Source organism: Engraulis encrasicolus, chromosome 9, assembly GCF_034702125.1.
Source record: "Engraulis encrasicolus isolate BLACKSEA-1 chromosome 9, IST_EnEncr_1.0, whole genome shotgun sequence".
NCBI classification, from domain to species: domain Eukaryota; kingdom Metazoa; phylum Chordata; class Actinopteri; order Clupeiformes; family Engraulidae; genus Engraulis; species Engraulis encrasicolus.
In genome coordinates this window covers 37,262,638-37,281,409 of record NC_085865.1, presented here as the reverse complement: position 1 = coordinate 37,281,409, position 18,772 = coordinate 37,262,638, and the positions used below count along the sequence as shown (strand labels likewise).

Sequence of the window (18,772 nt, the reverse complement as noted above, 5' to 3'; positions counted from 1 at the left end):
TGTGTGGTGGTAAACAAGTGAGTTTTACAAAAAAGGTGTATCCTCTCACTATCCAAGCATGGCAGTGGGACTGACATGGTTTGGGGATGCATGAATGCTGTCAACATTGGCAATCTGAAATACACCTAAAAGAAACATGCATGTCAACATGCACTGTGACTACTGAAGCAGATCATGATATTCTCCATAGGATTGCATTCAAATCTCACACCAATCTATTTAAGCCAGATGCAGACTCAAAATTTAAAAATTCAATGCAAAGAATGATTGAAACGAACACTGATGACCTCCCTTGTCATCCCTTTTCATTTCGTTTCATTTCGGGACGATTCGAGCCAACATAGCCCCTTCTCTACCGGATTTTAATCTGGGGTGTACTCACTTTTGTGAGTACATGTTCAAACATTAATGGCTGTATTTTGTTTTTTTCTGAGTGAACAAGAAATTTAAGCGGTTAAATATGTTGTTAAAAGGTCACTAATCATTGTGTCAAAGTTACATTTCTGTAATGCTTTCCTATGAAAAGATATACTCAAAAATCTGCAAAACTCTGAGGGGTGTATTCACTTTCGTGATATACTGTAGCTTGACGGTATAAGTGTAATTTCTTTTTCAGAGTAATACTATTACTCTGAAACAGAAATTACATAACATTACATTAGGCGGCAGATGCTTTTATCCAAAGTGACTTACAACCGAGGACATCGTCATAGCATATAACACTAACCACAGCTCAAAAGGACGCAGTCACATTTTTTGAAAAGCAAGTTTCCAAGAGCTTCTAGCGAGTCGATGCTGAAGGCAGCCTTCTAACCGAGAGCACCAGAAGCTTTCCTCCTCTTCCCAGCTAAAACTTTGGGGAGTGATCTTTAATCGTGAGGAAGAGGAGGAATCTTGGGAACTTTTTAAGACAAAGGCAACCTTTAAGAGCATGACATGCACGTGTACAGGGGGTGGCGGTGGGGGGAAAATGTCACTCCGATCTCTTTTTATTGACTGGAGAAAGTTGGTGCCATTTGTTGCGACAAAAGAGAGAGAATGAGAGAGAGAGAGAGAGAGAGAGAGAGAGAGAGAGAGAGAGAGAGAGAGAGACAGAGACGCATATCTGGTGGATTATGCTCATCTTGTGAGCCGGGAGTGTTTTATAGATCAATTCCATTCGAGTGTCACTTCACTTAATGTCACTCACGGCAGACTTAAAATCTTAAAACTGTAAGAATCGAGAGAGAGAGAGAGAGAGAGAGAGAGAGAGAGAGAGAGGGGGAGATAGAGAAGAGAGAGAGAGGAGAGAGAGGGAGAGAAAAGAGAGAGAGAGAAGAGAGAAGGAGAGAGAGAGAGAGAGAGAGAGAGAGAGAGAGGGAGAGGGAGCAACAGAGAGAGAGAGGAAAAGAGAGCGCGGGAGCAAGAGAGAGAGAGAGGAAGAGAAAGCGAGGGAGAGAGAGAGAGAGAGAGAGAGAGAGAGAGAGAGAGAGAGAGAGAGAAGGGGGGGAAAGGGAATAAGGAAGGGCTCTTTGACTTTTAAAAAATAATTGGAAATGTTCTCCCCCTCTCTTGTCTTCCCGGTGCCAGCTGCTTTTAGTGTCTTTATGCTTGTGAGGGGTGTGATGACATTTGTGTCATGAAAATAGTCATGGAGGAGCCTGAGAGGTGTGAACTTTACAGCACTGGAAACGATCAATGAAACCACTCGTATTTTTAAATCCCAATCTGCTACTTGGACAAAGACACAGAGAAACATAGAGAAAGAGAGAGAGAGAGGGAGAGAGAGAGAGAACAAGGAAAAATGACAGGAAAAAGAGAAGAAATAGGGTGAGCAGTGACATGGACATGGAGACACACACACACAGACACACAGACACAGACACAGACACACACACAGACACAGACACACACACACACAGACACACACACACAGACACAGACACACACACAGACACAGACACACACACAGACAGAGAGACAAATGAGATGGACGACTAAAAAAAGCCCGTTACTCACCCCTCCACAGAGCTTGACCACCCGGACCTTCGTCGGCAGCTGAGGAGAGCCCGGATTGCTCTGCTGCCGCTGCATGACCGTCCTCTTGCCCCCCGGCCTCGGGCCCTCCGCCAGAGCACCCTGCATGGGGCTGGGGTTGCCCATGGGTCCCTGGTTCTGGTTGTGCCCCTGGGCCTGGGGGTTCATGCCTCTCCTTTGCTGCTGCTGCTGCTGCCACTGGGCCTGCTGGTGCTGCTGGCTGCTGGAGTTGGGCCCGGGTATGAGGAGGGCCGGCCCGGGCGGGGGAGGGTGCTGGAGCTGGGGAGGCGGCTGGGGGTGGTGCTGGGCCTTGGCCATCTGCAGCCGGGTCTTGACGTTGGGCCGGGCGCCGGCGAGGCCCAGGCCCGGGTTGATCTGCGGGCCGCCGTTGGAGGAGGTCAGGGCGGGGATGGGCTGGGGTGTCTGCATGGTGGGAGACTGGGGGGGCGCGGGACCTTTCTGCTGGTGCTGATGCGGCTGCGGATGCTGATGGGGTGGGTGATGGGGCGGATGCTGCTGAGGGGGTTGGCTGGGCGTCTGCTGTTGGTTCTGCTGAAAACCAAAGTGAAATATTCGTCATTACGAATAACACAGACAGTGCTCTCATTGGCAAAGGCCAACCATCTTGGAACGGGGGCAACCGTGGCCTAATGGTCAGTGTTTGCATCCACCAACAGAACACTGAAACTACACTCACATCCAAATCCACATTCACTCTCAGAACACCCTCTTGTCTCAGTGTTTTGTTGTGGGGCAGTAAGGGAGGTGGTTTTGAGTTCAGAGGGTTGCAGGTTCAAATCCCTTATATTACCCTTACCTCTCCATACACCTCCATCCATGCCTGAAGTCCCCTTGAGCAAGGCACCCAACCCCACATTGCCCCAGGGACCATAACCAATACCCTGTAAAATAGCTGTAGGTTGCTTTGGATAAAAGGTTTTTTAGGAAAGTGGGTTTTTTTAGGCCCAACTGCGAGGCAGCACTCCACAGCACAAAAGTGCACACTGCACACAACCAAATTGCCTTTATGCCTCACCCGTGCAAGTGGGCAGCCCCCAATGGTGCCCAAAAGGGAGCAGTGCGGCGGGACGGTATCATGCTCAGGGTACCTCAGTCATGGAGGAGGTTACACTGGTTAATTACTCCCCCCACTAACCTGGCGGGTCGGGAGTCGAACCGGCAACCTTTTGGGCTACAAGTCTGACGCCCCCCCTGACCACTTACCCATGACTACCCTGTATACTGTATACTGTATTGCAATGTCTTCAAGCTAAGGTTGATGTCTATTGACATGCATATAAGCCCTGATGACTTACTTGTTGTTGGCTCTGCTGTTGTTTCTCTGCGTTGATGCGTTGCAGCAGTTCCCTCTTGCGCATACCGGCCTGCATCTGCCGCCTCTCCTCCTTCTGCTTCAGGATCTTCTCACGCAGACGCTTCTGCTCCTCCAGCTTCAGACAGTACTGACGTGTCTCCTCATCCTCGTCTGGGTCCACCTGGGGACAAGGACACGCACACACACACACAAGGACACACACACACATACACCATTAGTGACACAGGCAGGTAAACCACAAGTTACTCATCTTCGTATCTTCTCTTCTATCCTCGTCTGGGTCCACCAAGGGACATGGACACACACACGCACACGCACTCGCACGCACACGCACAAGCAAAAAAACACCATAGCAAACACTTTGGCTGGGCCAGACGCATTGACAAAAATTACAAAAATAAAAAAAATAAATAGAAAATGATGTCTTCAACCACAGCAGCAAGGAAAATCTATATAAATCTGTCGATACGCATTATGCATATAATGAAAGATGCTTCAGAACTGCCATTTCCCCAATGTGTGGGGTTGATATTAAAACAGCGATGCAGAGCTATAGACGAGCCAAGCAAGTGAATCTGTCAATAAGCATTACGCATATAAAAGATGCTACACAACTGCTTATCCCCCAATGACTGGTGCTGATATTAAGACACAGTAGCGGCGCCGGCGATGCATATAGCTATAGGCTAGCCAAGCACGTGAGTGGGAGCCGGTGCAGCAGCAGCAGTATGGGATATTGATTAGCTCTCAGCAGGCTGCCTGTTGACCCTGCACCCCATTGGACACCTCATGATGGAGTCTTAATCAACACACACTGACTACTTCACTCCACTGAGCCCTACTCTACTCTGGGAGCTCTACTCTGGTTATGGAATAAACCAGGGGTGCGTTTCTCGAAAGCGTAGTTGTTAGCCAGTTAGCGACTTGGGTAGTTGCCAACGGGGAAATTGCATTGCAAACAACAAAGTAGCTGACGTAGTTATCAACGATGGCTTCGAGAAACGCACCCCAGAAGAAATAAGGTGATGAAACTGGTGAATGTGATGGCTAAAATGGACTCCCAATACAATCATGCTACTTAACTTGAGCCCTCTCTATTCTACTCTAATATACATTAACCAAGGGAGATACTATATAATGGGCAGGGTGAAATGGCTACAGACATCAAAACATTAAGTAGTTCCTGTCACATCTTCTCATGCAGTCTACATACAATCGGTCTACTAACTACTCCAGTAAGACTACACGCCACCCATGTCACAGACTATGGAGTAATGCTGGGCAATACGGCATAACTAAAGATTCAGCTTCATGGAATCAGTTTTATGGAACAGTCTATCACAGAAAAGCAACCAGGTTCTGAAAGCAGTTAAAGTAGGGCAGAGTTGAGTGGGGTAATGTAAGTGCTCTCGCACGATCATGGGACACCTGACTCACCTTCGGGGGCTGTGCTGGGGGCGTCTCTGCCTGCTGCTTTGCCACCACCGTCCTCTCCGGGGCAAGCTGTCCTCCTCTTCCCATCCCCATGCCCTGCTGTCCCTGTCCTCCTCCCCCTCCTCTTCCCACCCCCTGGCCTCCTCCTCGGCCCGGCCCCTGCCCGCGGCCCCCTGGTCCCCCTCCTCCTCGGCTGTTGGGGCCCTGGGGTCCGCTACCTGGTCCCTGCTGCATGCCCCTGCCCCCGCCCCCCATGGGCCTCTGCTGCTGCTGCTGCTGGTGGTGTCCTCCTCTGCTGGGGCTCTGCATGTGTTGGGGGCCACCGCTGTTATTGTTGTTGTTGCCACTGCTGCTGTTGTTGTTGTTGCCGCTTCCGAAGTTGCCGGGGGCGATGGGCAGTTCTCGCAGGTTGCTGTTCCGCTGGCCAAGAGACTGCGGCGAGTTCTAGAACATGGGAGAGAGAGGAGGAGACACAGAGAAGGCACAAGCAAGCATTTAATTATAAATGAAGAGTTCACATACATAACCCTCAAAGTAAAATTGTGAGATGTTCACAAAAACAGGCTATATTTCTACAAATATAGTCAAATTACAAATCAGTCCATCTTGTTTTCTTTAAGCTTGACCTGTGAATGAATGAAAGAATCTTTATTGTCCACAAGTGTGGAAACTTGTCTTTAGTTTCACCATATAAAAACACATACGACAGGTGAGACATTACATAAGTAAACTCCAAAACTCCAACTCCCATTGTCATTGTGACACAGCAGTCCACAGCAGACAACTGAGACCGCACACTGCACACAACAAAATTACATTTATGCCTCACCCGTGCAAGGTGGCAGCCCTCCATGGCTCAAGTACTTGATAAACATTTCATTTGACATTCGATTATAAGATGCCATTTAATTTTGTTACAATGTTTTAGAGGCTTTTGCATCTGAAACTCTTCATATATTTTCTGCTCAGGCTCACCATGCGCGTTCGGTTGTTCTGCTGTTGGTTCTGTGGGCGATTGTGCTGCATCTGGCGAGGGCCCCCGTGCATGTTATGCTGCTGACTCTGGTTCTGGTTGGGGTGGTGGGACTGCTGGTTCTGGCGGAAGCCTCCTTGCTGACCCAGGTGCATGAGGGGCATGGGGTCCCCCATGGGGCCCTGGTTCTGGTGGTGGGGCGGGCCCTGGTCCTGTCTGTGGTGATGCTGCTGCTGCTGGTTGTGGAGGGGTTGGTGGGACAGGGAGGGGTCCAGGAGCTGAGGCTGAGACATCAGACCCTAATGTGATGCGATGGAGAAAAAAATGACACATGACGCAACAGGACTGGTATTTTATTCTTTTTTTAGTGCATCTACATGTATCAGCTAGAGATGCACCGGATCCAAGATCTGGTTCCGGATCCGGCAGGATAATAGGATTTTTCACAGGGTGCGGGTCCGGCAGGATCTTAAGCAGTGGATCCGGTAGGATCCTAAAAATCAGGATCTGGTGCATCTCTAGTATCAACATGTAATATTTAGTACTTTGTACTTACACTCTACATACCCAAGGTACAGTGCATGTACATGATGTTATACGTTGCTACATTGTTTACACAGTTACACTGAGACATCAAACCCTACAGTAGTGGAGAGATGGAGAGGGATACAAAATCGTGAACTTCTTGACCAATAACAGTTCAAAAATAGCTGCATTTGACTACAACGATCGGGATGAGCAAGACTCTTCATAGAAGTAAGTAAAGGAAGTGTAACAACTGCAGTTCTTTTTTTTTGGAGCTTGAAGATGTTCAAACTAGTTTTGTCCTAAATGCTCCCTCAGTCCTTTTAGATGAAAGGTTAAACATTTTCAAACTCCAAGACACTAGCTCTGACCATCTCAACCGGGGTGAATGACAATCTACACAGATGCTACACTTGGATATAACCTTGCTACTACACAAGAACATCACCATCACTTTGACTATGAACTGGGTGCACTTACACAGAGCTGGCCACTAGAGGGCAGCCTTGCCTGCTCCACACAGCCCAACGAGAGGACCTAACCAAAAATAAATAAATAAATAAAACCCCAATCCACAAAAAATCCCTGCCAGCCTATTTCACCAGCCTACAGAGCCGTGCCGCGCTGAGCGAGCTCTCATGACATGGTGGCTTTGGAGCCAGACGTGTTTACACACATCAACATGCTCATGTTCTCCAGGAAAAAACGCTCAGGAAAGGAGAGGAAAGGAGGAGAGTAAAGCACTCGCTCCTTCTCTAACTCACTCACTCGCTCGCTAGGCTTGCTGCCGATCGCAAGAGATATCCCCATTTGACCTACATCCCCACTGTCCTGGTTTCAACTGAATACGCTTCCTGGCTGATGTGTAAAAAATGGGGCTGCTGATGCGACTTGAGCGTTGAACATTGCACAATGATGCACTCCTGTTAAACGCCGCCGGGCCGGCTTTCAAAATAATAACAAAATCCACAGAATGTTATATTTATCTGCATTTTATGACTATTCCAGGACACGGTAGGAGAGCGGCGGAGGCTGGGTTTTTGGAGCCGTGCCTATTCCTGCCAGCGCAATACAATGGCGGAGCACAATCATAGCAAGTAGATGGCTGAGCTGATGAAGGCAGTGAGATTAAAATAAAGGCGACCACCAAGAAAATGAGTTAAAATATTTTTCTAATACACTGTAAATCAGCTAAAGCATGCCACACACATACACAGTCACACACATAGATCGACCTGAACCAATGATTTTGTACAACTCCATACCGTTTATGAGCACAAGAGAAAAATAAAATCTAATTTGCAACTAATCACCTGGGATGGAATACAACACACACACTCACAGAGACAAAATCAATCATGTTACTAACTGTTCCACAGTGTTAACTGCACATTGGAGACTGATCAAACACAATTTCAAACACAAGTGCTAACCCTGTTCCATAGATTAGCTAGCTTGCTAAATGCCAAAGCCATTTTTGGGAGAAGTACTCAGCCTATAAAAACCCACACGTCTCTCAAGCCTCTCAAGCACATGAAAACACATAAACAATGCATTTAAAAACTAAGACCCTCAGCTTGCATATGAACTTCTGCCTTCAGCTCTAACATAACATGTTTGGTGAAAAATCTCAAATCTCATGAGCCTGAACGCTACGTCATGCAGCTTCTGGCACTAGGGTCAACGCAGTGCTAAGCAGCATCCGGCATCAATGGGTCAATATAAACAAAAAAAAAACCCAAATCTGACACCATGTGGGGCCCTGAGACACATGGGGCCCTGATGACTCAGTCCTTCTCAGTGTTGCCAAATGTACCATAATTTTGTCCTCTGTACGATCAAAAAACATGATGTACGATTATTTGGTTTGAGTAAGATAATTTCCTCCCAAAAAAGCCAAAAAGCGATCATTTTGAGGTCTTGGTACGATAGTTCAACTTTAACATCCACTTCACCCCCTACTTTGACACCCACGGCTCTGAACGTACCTGCAGCACGAAGGGGTTGAAGGGTGGTCCTCCTCCTCCTCCTTGCTGGGGAGGGAAGGGCTGCCTGTTCCCCATGAAGGGCCTGGGTCCCGGGGGCCCACCTGGAGGTCCCCCGTGCTGGGGGGGCATCCCTCCGCGGGGTGGTGGGTCCCTATTAAACAATCCACCCAGGGGCCCCTGGCCTTGACCAGGCCCCCCACCCATGGGTCCAAATCCAGGGCCTCCACCACCACCGCCGCCCCCAGGTCCCTGACCGGGTCCCTGGGGGAAGTTGAGTGGGCCGGGGCCCCCCTGTCCTGGCATGGGGTGGGGGCCGTTGTTGTTGCTGTTCATGAGCGGTGTGGGGCCCTGCTGGTCAAACAAGTGCTGGGGGCCGGGGCCAGGGAAGCGTGGCTCTGCGTTGGGGTAATACAAACCAAGTTACTTAATTAGTGCTTACCCGAGGCTAAACAGCAGTTCTCGCAGTTCAAGAGAGGTAAAGGTGTCCATACAAACACATAACATATCATGTACATAAAATGTAGGACACTACACACAGGCGGACAGACAGACAAACAAACAGACAGACAGACGCACACACATACACAAACACACAACACATTAGCAGGGTTTAGAGCACGGACTAATTCCTAGGCCTGAAATTGCCAAATCAAGCAACATTTATTTTGGTGGTTTTCAAGGAAATATGGAATGCAGGCAACTGTCCCAAGCCTGATAGCTTTCAACCCTCCAATACATTTTATTTTTCGTGTAAGGTAGTCGTATCATCGTAGCAAAGGTGTGGGGTTTGGCTTGGAAAGTGGTAGGGATATTTCAATGGCAAATTGTCCGGGTATGCCATTTTCGCATATTTGTGAAAAAGTGGTGGGGACAAGCTAGGTTTATCTCAAAAGTAGTATGGACATGCCCCCATCATCCACACACCAACAATTACGGCTGTCGTAGCTGTTGGTGCCCAGCCCAAACACACACATCCTCGGCACAGGCATACATACATTACAATTTTGCTTTTATTTGATTTTAATAATACATGCACAACAGAAAATGTAACCAGGCTGCGCAAAGGCAGGGCATGGGTCATTATTACCACAACACACACACACACACACACACACACACACACGGTTGCAAATTAAAGCCTATAGGTGCTTGGCATAATGAGCCTGTGGGCCCTGGAGGGTCAATGGGACTTCAAAAGATACTTAACCCTGCACTGGCTGTTTGAGAGGGTGAAGGGTGTGTTTGTGTGTGTGAGAGAGAATGAGAGTGCAGTATGTAGGAGTGTGTGTGTGTGTGTGTGAGAAAGTGAAAGTGTGTGTGTGTGCGTGTGTGCATGTGAGAAAGTGAAAGTGTGTGTGTGTGTGTGTGTGTGTGTGTGTGTGTGTGTGTGTGTGTGTGTGTGTGTGTAAATATGTAAATAAGTAAATATGTGTGTGAGAGAGCACGAGTGAATGTGTAAGTGAATATGTGTTTTTGTATGTGGTGTGCATGTGGTGTGAGTGTGTGTGTGTGTGTGCTCGTATCTGTAAAGCCGTTCTCACTCACCTCCGATGAAGAAGGGCTCCCTGTCCTGGTGGGGGGGTGGTGGTCCCCTCCACTGGTCCTGGTGATGGGGCGGTCGCTGGGGGGGCTGCCCGAAATTCCCCGAGTGGTGCTGCTGGAAATCAGCCGGGCCCTGAGAGACACAAGGAGAACATGGGGGAAGGGGGATGAGTGGCTGAGGGGGAACAAGGGGTGTGTGTGTGTGTGTGTGTGTGTGTGTGTGTGTGTGTGTGTGTGTGTGTGTGTGTGCGCGTGTGTGTGTGTGTGTGTGTGTGTGTGAGAGAGAGAGAGAGAGAGAGAGAATGAAGAGAGAGACAAAGAAGGAAGAGAGTGACAGAGAGAGGGAGAGACAGAGACAGAGACAGAGACAGAGAGAGAGAGAGAGAGAGAGAGAGAGAGAGAGACAGAGACAGAGAGAGAGAGAGAGAGAGAGAGAGAGAGAGAGAGAGAGAGACAGACAGAGAGAGAGAGACAAAGAGAGAGAGCGACAAAGAGAGAGAGAGAGCTAGAGAGAGAGCTAGAGAGAGAGAGAGAGACAGAGAGAGAGAGAGAGAAAGAGAGAAAGAGAGAGAGAGAGAGAGAGAGAGAGAGAGAGAGAGAGAGAGAGAGAGAGAGAGAGGGAGAGAGGGAGAGGGGGGGGGGTGTTCTGCATATCTCCAAGGTGTGATGGACTGAGTGGCAGGGAAAGCCGTGCTGCTTTCATGCATGCCATGGTTACAGAGCTGAATCATGTGACATTTTGATTGGTGGAAAATCTGGTGAAGAGAATCTGTAGTGTCGGTCTTGTTATTTTTCATGTAAGCATAACCATGCTCTTGTACAAGACCTACACAACAGATCAGTAAGAAGCAAGACACAGCAGTTCCCATATAGAGCACCCCTAGAGTATGCATACATGCATGTATGTACAAAAGTAAAACTGTTCAATCAATGATGACAGAATTCTGTTTCCTTTTTCATTTTTTTTTTCAGTGAGAATTACACATGCCTACGCAGGCCTCGGTTGAAAGACAAAAGGGCCACACAATGAAATCCATACAAAAGGCAGCTTGGTGATTCAGGCCGTGCGGTGCACATCAACACACACACACACACACGCACGCACGCACGCACGCACGCACGCACGCAGACACACTTTCCGCATCCCAAAATATACAGCCCCACCCCTGTGCCTCTCACATGCGTACACACACACACACACACACACACACACACACACACACACACACACACACACACACACACACACACAGCCAAGGCACCGTCCACCTTTTCCGGGCGAGAGGAGAGGAGAGGAGGATGGAGGAGAGGAGAACAGATAACGATCCCCTAATCCTTTGGTCCAGCTGAATGCCTATCCCCTCCTGTGTTCTCCTTTCACTGCCTTAAACATGCCTCGCTCTTAAGACATTAACCTCCCCATTCAGACGCCCGCCCCGCACCTCCACAAATTAGGGAGCTGAGGTGAAGTGGGGAGGTGGAGGGGGTGGGGGAGATGTTGGGGGACAGGGAGAGTGGTGTGTGTGTGTGTGTGTGTGTGTGTGTGTGTGTGTGTGTGTGTGTGTGTGTGTGTGTGTGTGTGTGTGTGTGTGTGTGTGTGTGTGTGTGTGTTTGGTGGGGTGGCAGGTGTGTTAGGGTGTTGACAGGTGTGTGTGTGTGTGTGTGTGTGTGTGTGTGTGTGTGTGTGTGTGTGTGTGTGTGTGTGTGTGTGTGTGTGTGTGTGTGTGTGTGTATGTGTGTGTGTGCGTGTGTGTGTGTGTGCGATTAGGGCAGTGGCAGGTGCAGGTGTGTTCGCTTTATTGTTTTTAAACTCGAAGCATTTACTCCCACCTTAAGATGCTATCAGTCCGTTAATCCGTCTCTACCGCATCAGGACTGGTGGCGACCTTCATGTGAGCGGTGTGTGTGTGTGTGTGTGTGTGTGTATGTACGCCTGTGTGTGTGTGTGTGTGCGTGCGTGCATGTGCATGTGTGTGTATGTGTGTGAATGTGTGCGCCTGTGTGTGTGTGTGTGTGTGTGTGTGTGTGTGTGTGTGTGTGTGTGTGTGTGTGTGTGTGTGTGTGTGTGTGTGTGTGTGTGTGTGTCAGAATTCGGCGTTGATCTTTGCAGAGTTGCTCGGAGAGAAGGTTAATCAGGCAGCTTAGCAAAGCAACTACGGGGGGGGAGGGGAGGAGGAGAGGAGGAGGACAGGAGAGAGACGGGGGGGGGGGGGGGGATACATGGAAAAGAGGACAGGGGATGGACAGATAGATGGATGGAGAAACGGAGAGAGAGATGGCGTGAGGGAGGGAGGGGTGGAGAGATCTGCATTGTTAAACTCGCCTCTCCATCTTCCTATTCAAAAGGGCCAGCCAGTTCCTTAAAACACAATGGGGCTTAGCGTGCAGCACAGCTCAGCGCTGCACACTCACAATCGCCGCTGCCTGTCCTACTTCCAGGGTTCGATGAAGGGGATGGGTGAGGAGGAGAGGTGGGGAGGGGTGGGGGTGGGATGAGATGGAGGTGTGTGTGTGTGTGTGTGCATGCGCGCCCCCGTCATCCTGGCTAATCCTTCGTCCAATACACTCAGATCTGCTCAATATGTAACAGGCGGTCAGATCTCCTTCACACTCTCTCTCTCTCTCTCCCTCCCTTTCTCTCATTCTCTCTCTCCTTTCCTCTCCGTCGTCAGATAAAAGCAATGGGGGTCGAGTGAGACAAATGTGGCATTTTTCTCGGGGCTGGCCCGGCGGGGGTGAGTGCGGGTCAAAAACATCCGATACGACGGCAGCAGCTCCCGGCGTGGCCCGAGATTAGGGGTGACATTTGAGTGACGGCGGCTGGCGTTAATAAGGGGACGGCTTTTTTTTTGTTTCTGCTTTTTTCCCTCCCTTTCACTTCCTTTCTTTTTCTCTTTCTTTTTCCCTTTTTTAAGTACCCACATTAGCGTGAAGGAAGCGAGAAGGTCACTGGATTTAGACAAAGTTGACATGGAAATTAAAAAAGTTTCAGGGGAAAAAAAGACGATGGTACCGTACTGAATCAAGTCAATACTTTTTTAAAATGTATTAAATGCCCACTGACCAAAGCCTTCTCAATATCAAGAAACCCCTAACTAAATATCAGACCTTGCCTGTTAAACAACACACACATACACATGTGCAATACACAATCGTACATGTGCGTGCGTACACACACACACACACACACACACACACACACACACACACACACACACACACACACACACACACACACACACACACACACACACACACACACACACACACACACACACACACACACACACACACACACACACACACACACACAAGCTCATGCGCGCACACCGACAGACAGACGGACACACACAGACACAAACGCAGTAAGAATTGGTAAATAGTACCAGATTAACCAGTAACAGCTGAATATTCAATCGCTGGATGTTGCGAGGGGGCTATTCCCCAAGTCGGAAAAATGAAATATAAATAGACAAGGATTAATTAATATTCAGGCCTGACTCGGGCAGCTCGTATTCCAGGCTGAACGCCTCTACAGATGGAAGAACCCCCTCCTCACTCACACCATCTCTCTTCTCTCTCTCTTTCTCTCAAACACACACACACGTTTCCCTTGCTCCCTCTCCCTCACACACTCTCTCTCACTTCCTCGCACTCTGCCTCTCTCTCACACACACACACGCACACACACACGCACGCACACACACACACACACACACACACACACACACACACACACACACACACACACACACACACGCGCGCACACACGCGCACGCACGCACGCACGCACGCACGCACGCACGCACACGCACGCACACGCACGCACACACACACGCCACTGCCAGTGAGTGGGGTAGAGAGATGAGATGCAATGCTATGCTAATGGGATGCTAATGGCCAGTAATCAGCTGCCTCTGGCCTAATGGAGCTTGTTGGCTGTTTAGTTGCTGGCGTCTGATGCCACGTCTGCCTGCCTGCCTGCGTGATTGGCCCATGCAGCGTGTGTGAGTGTAGTGCATGTGTGTGTGGTGCACGGTACTGCGTGTATTGTGTATAGTAAAGGGCGAGGCAGTTGTGTGTGTGTGTGTGTGTGTGTGTGTGTGTGTGTGTGTGTGTGTGTGTGTGTGTGTGTGTGTGTGTGTGTGTGTGTGTGTGTGTGTGTGTGCGCGTGTGCGTTATAGGGAGGGGCAGTCGGGTAGACAGCTGTGGCATCTCATTCAGGTCACAGACGTACACACCTGTGCATACAATCACCATCAACATTACTTCAACCGAGATCTTGTGCTGTGATGTCTGAACATCTGATGGTACCATGATGGCTTGACATTAACTTTTTCACTCACTGGCCACTATGAGTGTGAGTGCGTACTACCATCACTCATCACCACCACTGCTGCCAAGATTACAAGGCAGCAATAAGCCCAAAAAGGCAGAATAAGCAGAAGAGTACCATATATCAGGGTTTATCCCGGGGACTTTAGAGTTACGGCCCCACCTTGACAATCTTGATGAAATCCCCTGAAAATAAAAGGGTTCGTATTGCAATTTGGTTTGAAAAATTAACGAATAATCCATTTTGGGGGGTTTTCATATGACATTACATATGAAGATGGACAATATAGGCTTTCCAATTATCATTAGGCATATTAGCCACATGGCTAAAGGCTAATACAGGCTAACTGCACGAACACACAAAAGGCAACAAGAGCGACAACCAGGGCTCAAAATTAACACCAGCCGACCAGCCAAATGCTGGTGAAATTACAGTTTGGCTGGTAGAAAACACCAACTTACTAGCCACTTTGACCAATTAGTGAGTGTGTGTTTGGCTAGTAAGATTACCATTTACTAGCCATTTTGGCTGGTGACAAAAAAAAGTTAATTCACGGCCCTGACGACAACGGTGCCAGAAGTAATCGACTTTGTATAGAGCACCTAGAAATAGACAAACGCGATTTGGGAGACAAGAGGGGATTTGAGCGCCACGAGCGACAGAACTTCAGCGAATACTATGATGAGTTATGATGCCGTTTGGGGACAGCCGCAATACCAATCAGACAGTCAGAATGCTTACATTCTGCTAAATGTTGCTTGTGTCGCTCATGACGTTCATGCCTTGAAACAGCCCAACAACGCTTTGTGGCTTTGTCTCTTTCAACGTGTTTGTGCAGTAACCCCCAACAACTTAACAAATGTTCTGCAGGAAACAATGCCATCACAAAGCTTTGAATGGCAACAGACAAAGATGACAGGTTAATATTGCGCTTTTCCCAGTTTTGCTTCCACAACGTAGTGTCAACATAGGGTGTACCTTAAAGGATAGTTCCGGCGTAAAATGAAAGTTTCACCATCGCTTTCCCATGCCACATAATGTATCTAATGATGAGCCATTCCGGGCAATGCCGCGCCGTTATGGAGTTAGCTAATTTTAAGCTTTTTGGTGAAAAACGCAGCCAACGCATCACGGCGGGGCCAATTATAAACCTATTCTTTTCTGATGTTTCCCCGCTATAAACAACTTCAAAAACGCTACACACTTCATCACAAAGGTCTCGTCAATCAAACCGAGGCACAGAGAATGTCATCGGACCACACAATCTTTCACTGGCCAGTGTTTTCAGAGGTGTCTCACTGTTGCAACTCTCTGACCCGGATGCCAGGGCGCGCGAGGTCAGAAGGACCATTACGCAACGGAGGAGGGCTGGAGGAATTTATAAAGTCGTACTAGAAGTACTCTTACAGATGTAAGTACACCACCAGTGGTGTGTTATTACAAAGTTAAATCCATGTTATATTATACCGTGTTGCAATGACTTTGTAAGAGTAGTCTGCCTACCTGTACTCTCCAACTCTTCAAATCTGCTGCCTGCACACACGGTAGTAGCGATCCCTCCGGGTTTTTACGCCAGTTTCGTCCACTTCTAATGCTATTAGCCATTCCCGTAATATGGCTGGTTTAGACAGTGGCAGTCGGTGAAAACGGTCGGGGTTCCAGCTTTTCATTTTACGGTCGTAGCCGGTGCGAACCGCGGACCATGTTTAGCCTACCTAGCCACCTGATTGAGTAGCCTGCATCCGGGTCAGAGAGTTGCAACAGTGAGACACCTCTGAAAACACTGGCCAGTGAAAGATTGTGTGGTCCGATGACATTCTCTGTGCCTCGGTTTGATTGACGAGACCTTTGTGATGAAGTGTGTAGCGTTTTTGAAGTTGTTTATAGCGGGGAAACATCAGAAAAGAATAGGTTTATAATTGGCCCCGCCGTGATGCGTTGGCTGCGTTTTTCACCAAAAAGCTTAAAATTAGCTAACTCCATAACGGCGCGGCATTGCCCGGAATGGCTCATCATTAGATACATTATGTGGCATGGGAAAGCGATGGTGAAACTTTCATTTTACGCCGGAACTATCCTTTAACTGTGGTGGTCATATTTCTGCTGCCAGTAGCCATATTGTTGTTTTTTGGGGGATAGCAACTGTGAGCAACTGGCTGCTAAGCCTCACCGGGGGTCTGGTTTGCATAAATCCATTTACATCTGCACACCTCTGTCTGCATGGACTGGAGGAGTATCAGCTCACACACACGCACACCACACAGGCGCACACACACACGGACACACACACACACGGACACACACGGACACACACACACACACACACACACACACACGGACACACACACACACACACACGGACACACACACACACACACGGACACACCCACCACCTGATGGCCGGTCTGGTTTTAATTAGGATGAGCATGGAGAGGAACACTGAGGAGAGAGAGATACAGAGGGGTAGACGGAGAGTGAGGGGGGTGGGGGAGGAGAAAAGAAAGGCTAGGAGGAAAGAGAAATAAAAGGACACAGGATGCTGAACAAGAGAGCCAACAACAGCTGTAATGGAACAACTGAGAAGAGGAGAGAAGAGAATAGAGGAGGCAGGACAGAAGAAGACAGAAGAGGACACAGGGCAGGCCCTGGAGAGATAATAGAGAAGGGAGAGGTGGAGGAAGAAGGGAGAGAGGAAGAAGGGAAGAGAGCCGGAGAGGAGAGGTCGGGAACAGGGAAGAGGAAGAGGACAAAAAAGTAGGATAGAGCGAGCGATAGAGAGTGAGGGGGGGGGGGGGGAGAAGAGAGAGAAAAGAAACAGAATAGAAGATTACAGAGGAGAGGATAAGAAACAGTTGAAGAGATGAGAAAAAGAACGGGGTAGGTAGAGAGCAACGTAAGCCAGGAGAGGAAAGAGTGGAGGAGAGAAAACAGAGGAGAGGAGTAGCAGTGGAAAGGGAAGAAGAGAGGAGAAGAAGATAGGAGAGCAGAGGAGAGCAGAGGATATAGTAGACACAGGGAGGGGAGAGAGAGAATAAGGGAGGAGAGGAGAGGAGAGGAGAGGAGAGAGGACAGGATATGTGAATAGAGGAGAGAAGTGGAGCAGAGAAGAGAGGAGAACGGAGACAGGACAGGAGAGTGAAGAGGAGAGGAGGGGAGAGGAGAGGACAGTTGATGTGAATGGAGGAGAGGAGAGAAGAGGAGGAGAGAATAGAGGAGAGAATAGGAGAAGAGAATAGAGGAGAGGAGAAGAGAGGGGAGAGTGGAGAGGATGGAGGAGGAGGAGAGGAGGGGAGAGTGAAGAGGAGGAGAGGAGGGGAGAGTGAAGAGGAGAGAAGAGGGAGAGTGGAGAGGAGGGGAGGCGTGAGTGGAGAGGAGGACAGAAGAGTGAAAAGGAGAGGAGAGGAGGGGAGAGTGGAGAGGAGAGGAGAGGGAGTGAAGAGGACGGGAGGGGAGAGAGGAGAGGAGAGAAGAGGAGGAGAGAAAAGAGGAGAGGAGAGGGGAGGGTAGGGGAGGAAAGGGGCCTAGAGGAGAGGAGAAGAGGAGAGGAGAAGACAGGAGAGTGAAGAGTAGAGGAGAGGAGGCGTAAGTGAAGAGGAGGAGAGCGTGAGTAACCAGCGTCTCCTCTCTGGCGGGCCAGGCGATCGGTTTCCCTCCCGGCAGTAATCAGTTTAGCAGCGGCGCCATCACACCAGTAATGGGCTCTCTCTCGCCGTGACAACGCCATCCCATCACACACACACAGACATACACCCGCAAACACATACACACGCACGCACACTCCCATGCGGTGTAATACTGGAACGTGACCCCCCACAACCACCCCAACCTTCTTCAGCCCCATTTAATCTGCCCCCCCCCCACACACACACACACGGCAAGCCGACCAGCCCTGCCCAGTACACCTTGTGCACTCACTCACTCACTCACTCACTCGCGCTCAACTTCCCCTTCTGTGTGTGTGTGTGTGTGTGTGTGTGTGTGTGTGTGTGTGTGTGTGTGTGTGTGTGTGTGTGTGTGTGTGTGTGTGTGTGTGTGTGTGTGTGTGTGGGTGGGGGTGGGTGGGTGTGTGTGTGTGTGTGTGTGTGTGTGTGTGTGTGTGTGTGTGTGTGTGTGTGTAGAACAGTGTGATGGGCTAGGACCACAGCAGTAACTGCAGTAGTAGCAGAGCAGTAGAGAGATGCATAATTGATATTCCTGCTCTTGCTTTTCTCCCCATTTCCTTGGCGGCTAGTGCCAGGGCTACTGTATGGCTGCTACTGCTGTTGCTGCCTGTGGCCCCTTTTGCATCCAACTCCCCCTGCCCCCCAATCGCCAACGCACAAGAGTCCTCCATCCTAACCCGGCGCATGAGCACACGCACGCATGTACAGACGCACACACCTCCATCCCATCCCATCCCCCATCCCCACCCCACGCCAAGCCGGAGCCCAAACCCATTAACGGGGCTCCCAGTGCAGAGTCAGCCTTCCCCCCGTCTGCACCCCAGGCCCCGTATCGGATGCCTGCAGACAAACACACTTAACTGCCATGCACTGGTGAGTGAGTGCGTGTGCACAGGACGGCTGTGTGTGTGTGGGTGTGTGCGTGTGTGTGTGTGCGTGTGTGCGTGTGTGCACGCGCAA

General features: G+C 49.4%; 1 protein-coding gene across 3 annotated transcripts in view; it reads right to left on the bottom strand.

Annotated features, from left to right (window-relative positions):
* rbm33a (RNA binding motif protein 33a) overlaps positions 1 to 18,772 on the bottom strand; it is a 61,024-nt gene that overhangs the window by 14,319 nt on the left and 27,933 nt on the right. For 2 of the 3 annotated variants that reach the window (XM_063207079.1, XM_063207081.1), the window contains exons 11-16: positions 9,818 to 9,947; positions 8,273 to 8,667; positions 5,762 to 6,058; positions 4,790 to 5,230; positions 3,333 to 3,512; positions 1,999 to 2,568 (exon numbers count right to left, since the gene is read on the bottom strand). In XM_063207079.1, coding sequence (XP_063063149.1) covers positions 1,999 to 2,568; positions 3,333 to 3,512; positions 4,790 to 5,230; positions 5,762 to 6,058; positions 8,273 to 8,667; positions 9,818 to 9,947 — 2,013 coding nt within the window. The remainder of the gene's footprint in view (positions 1 to 1,998; positions 2,569 to 3,332; positions 3,513 to 4,789; positions 5,231 to 5,761; positions 6,059 to 8,272; positions 8,668 to 9,817; positions 9,948 to 18,772) is intronic. The other variant, XM_063207080.1, reaches the window with a different exon arrangement.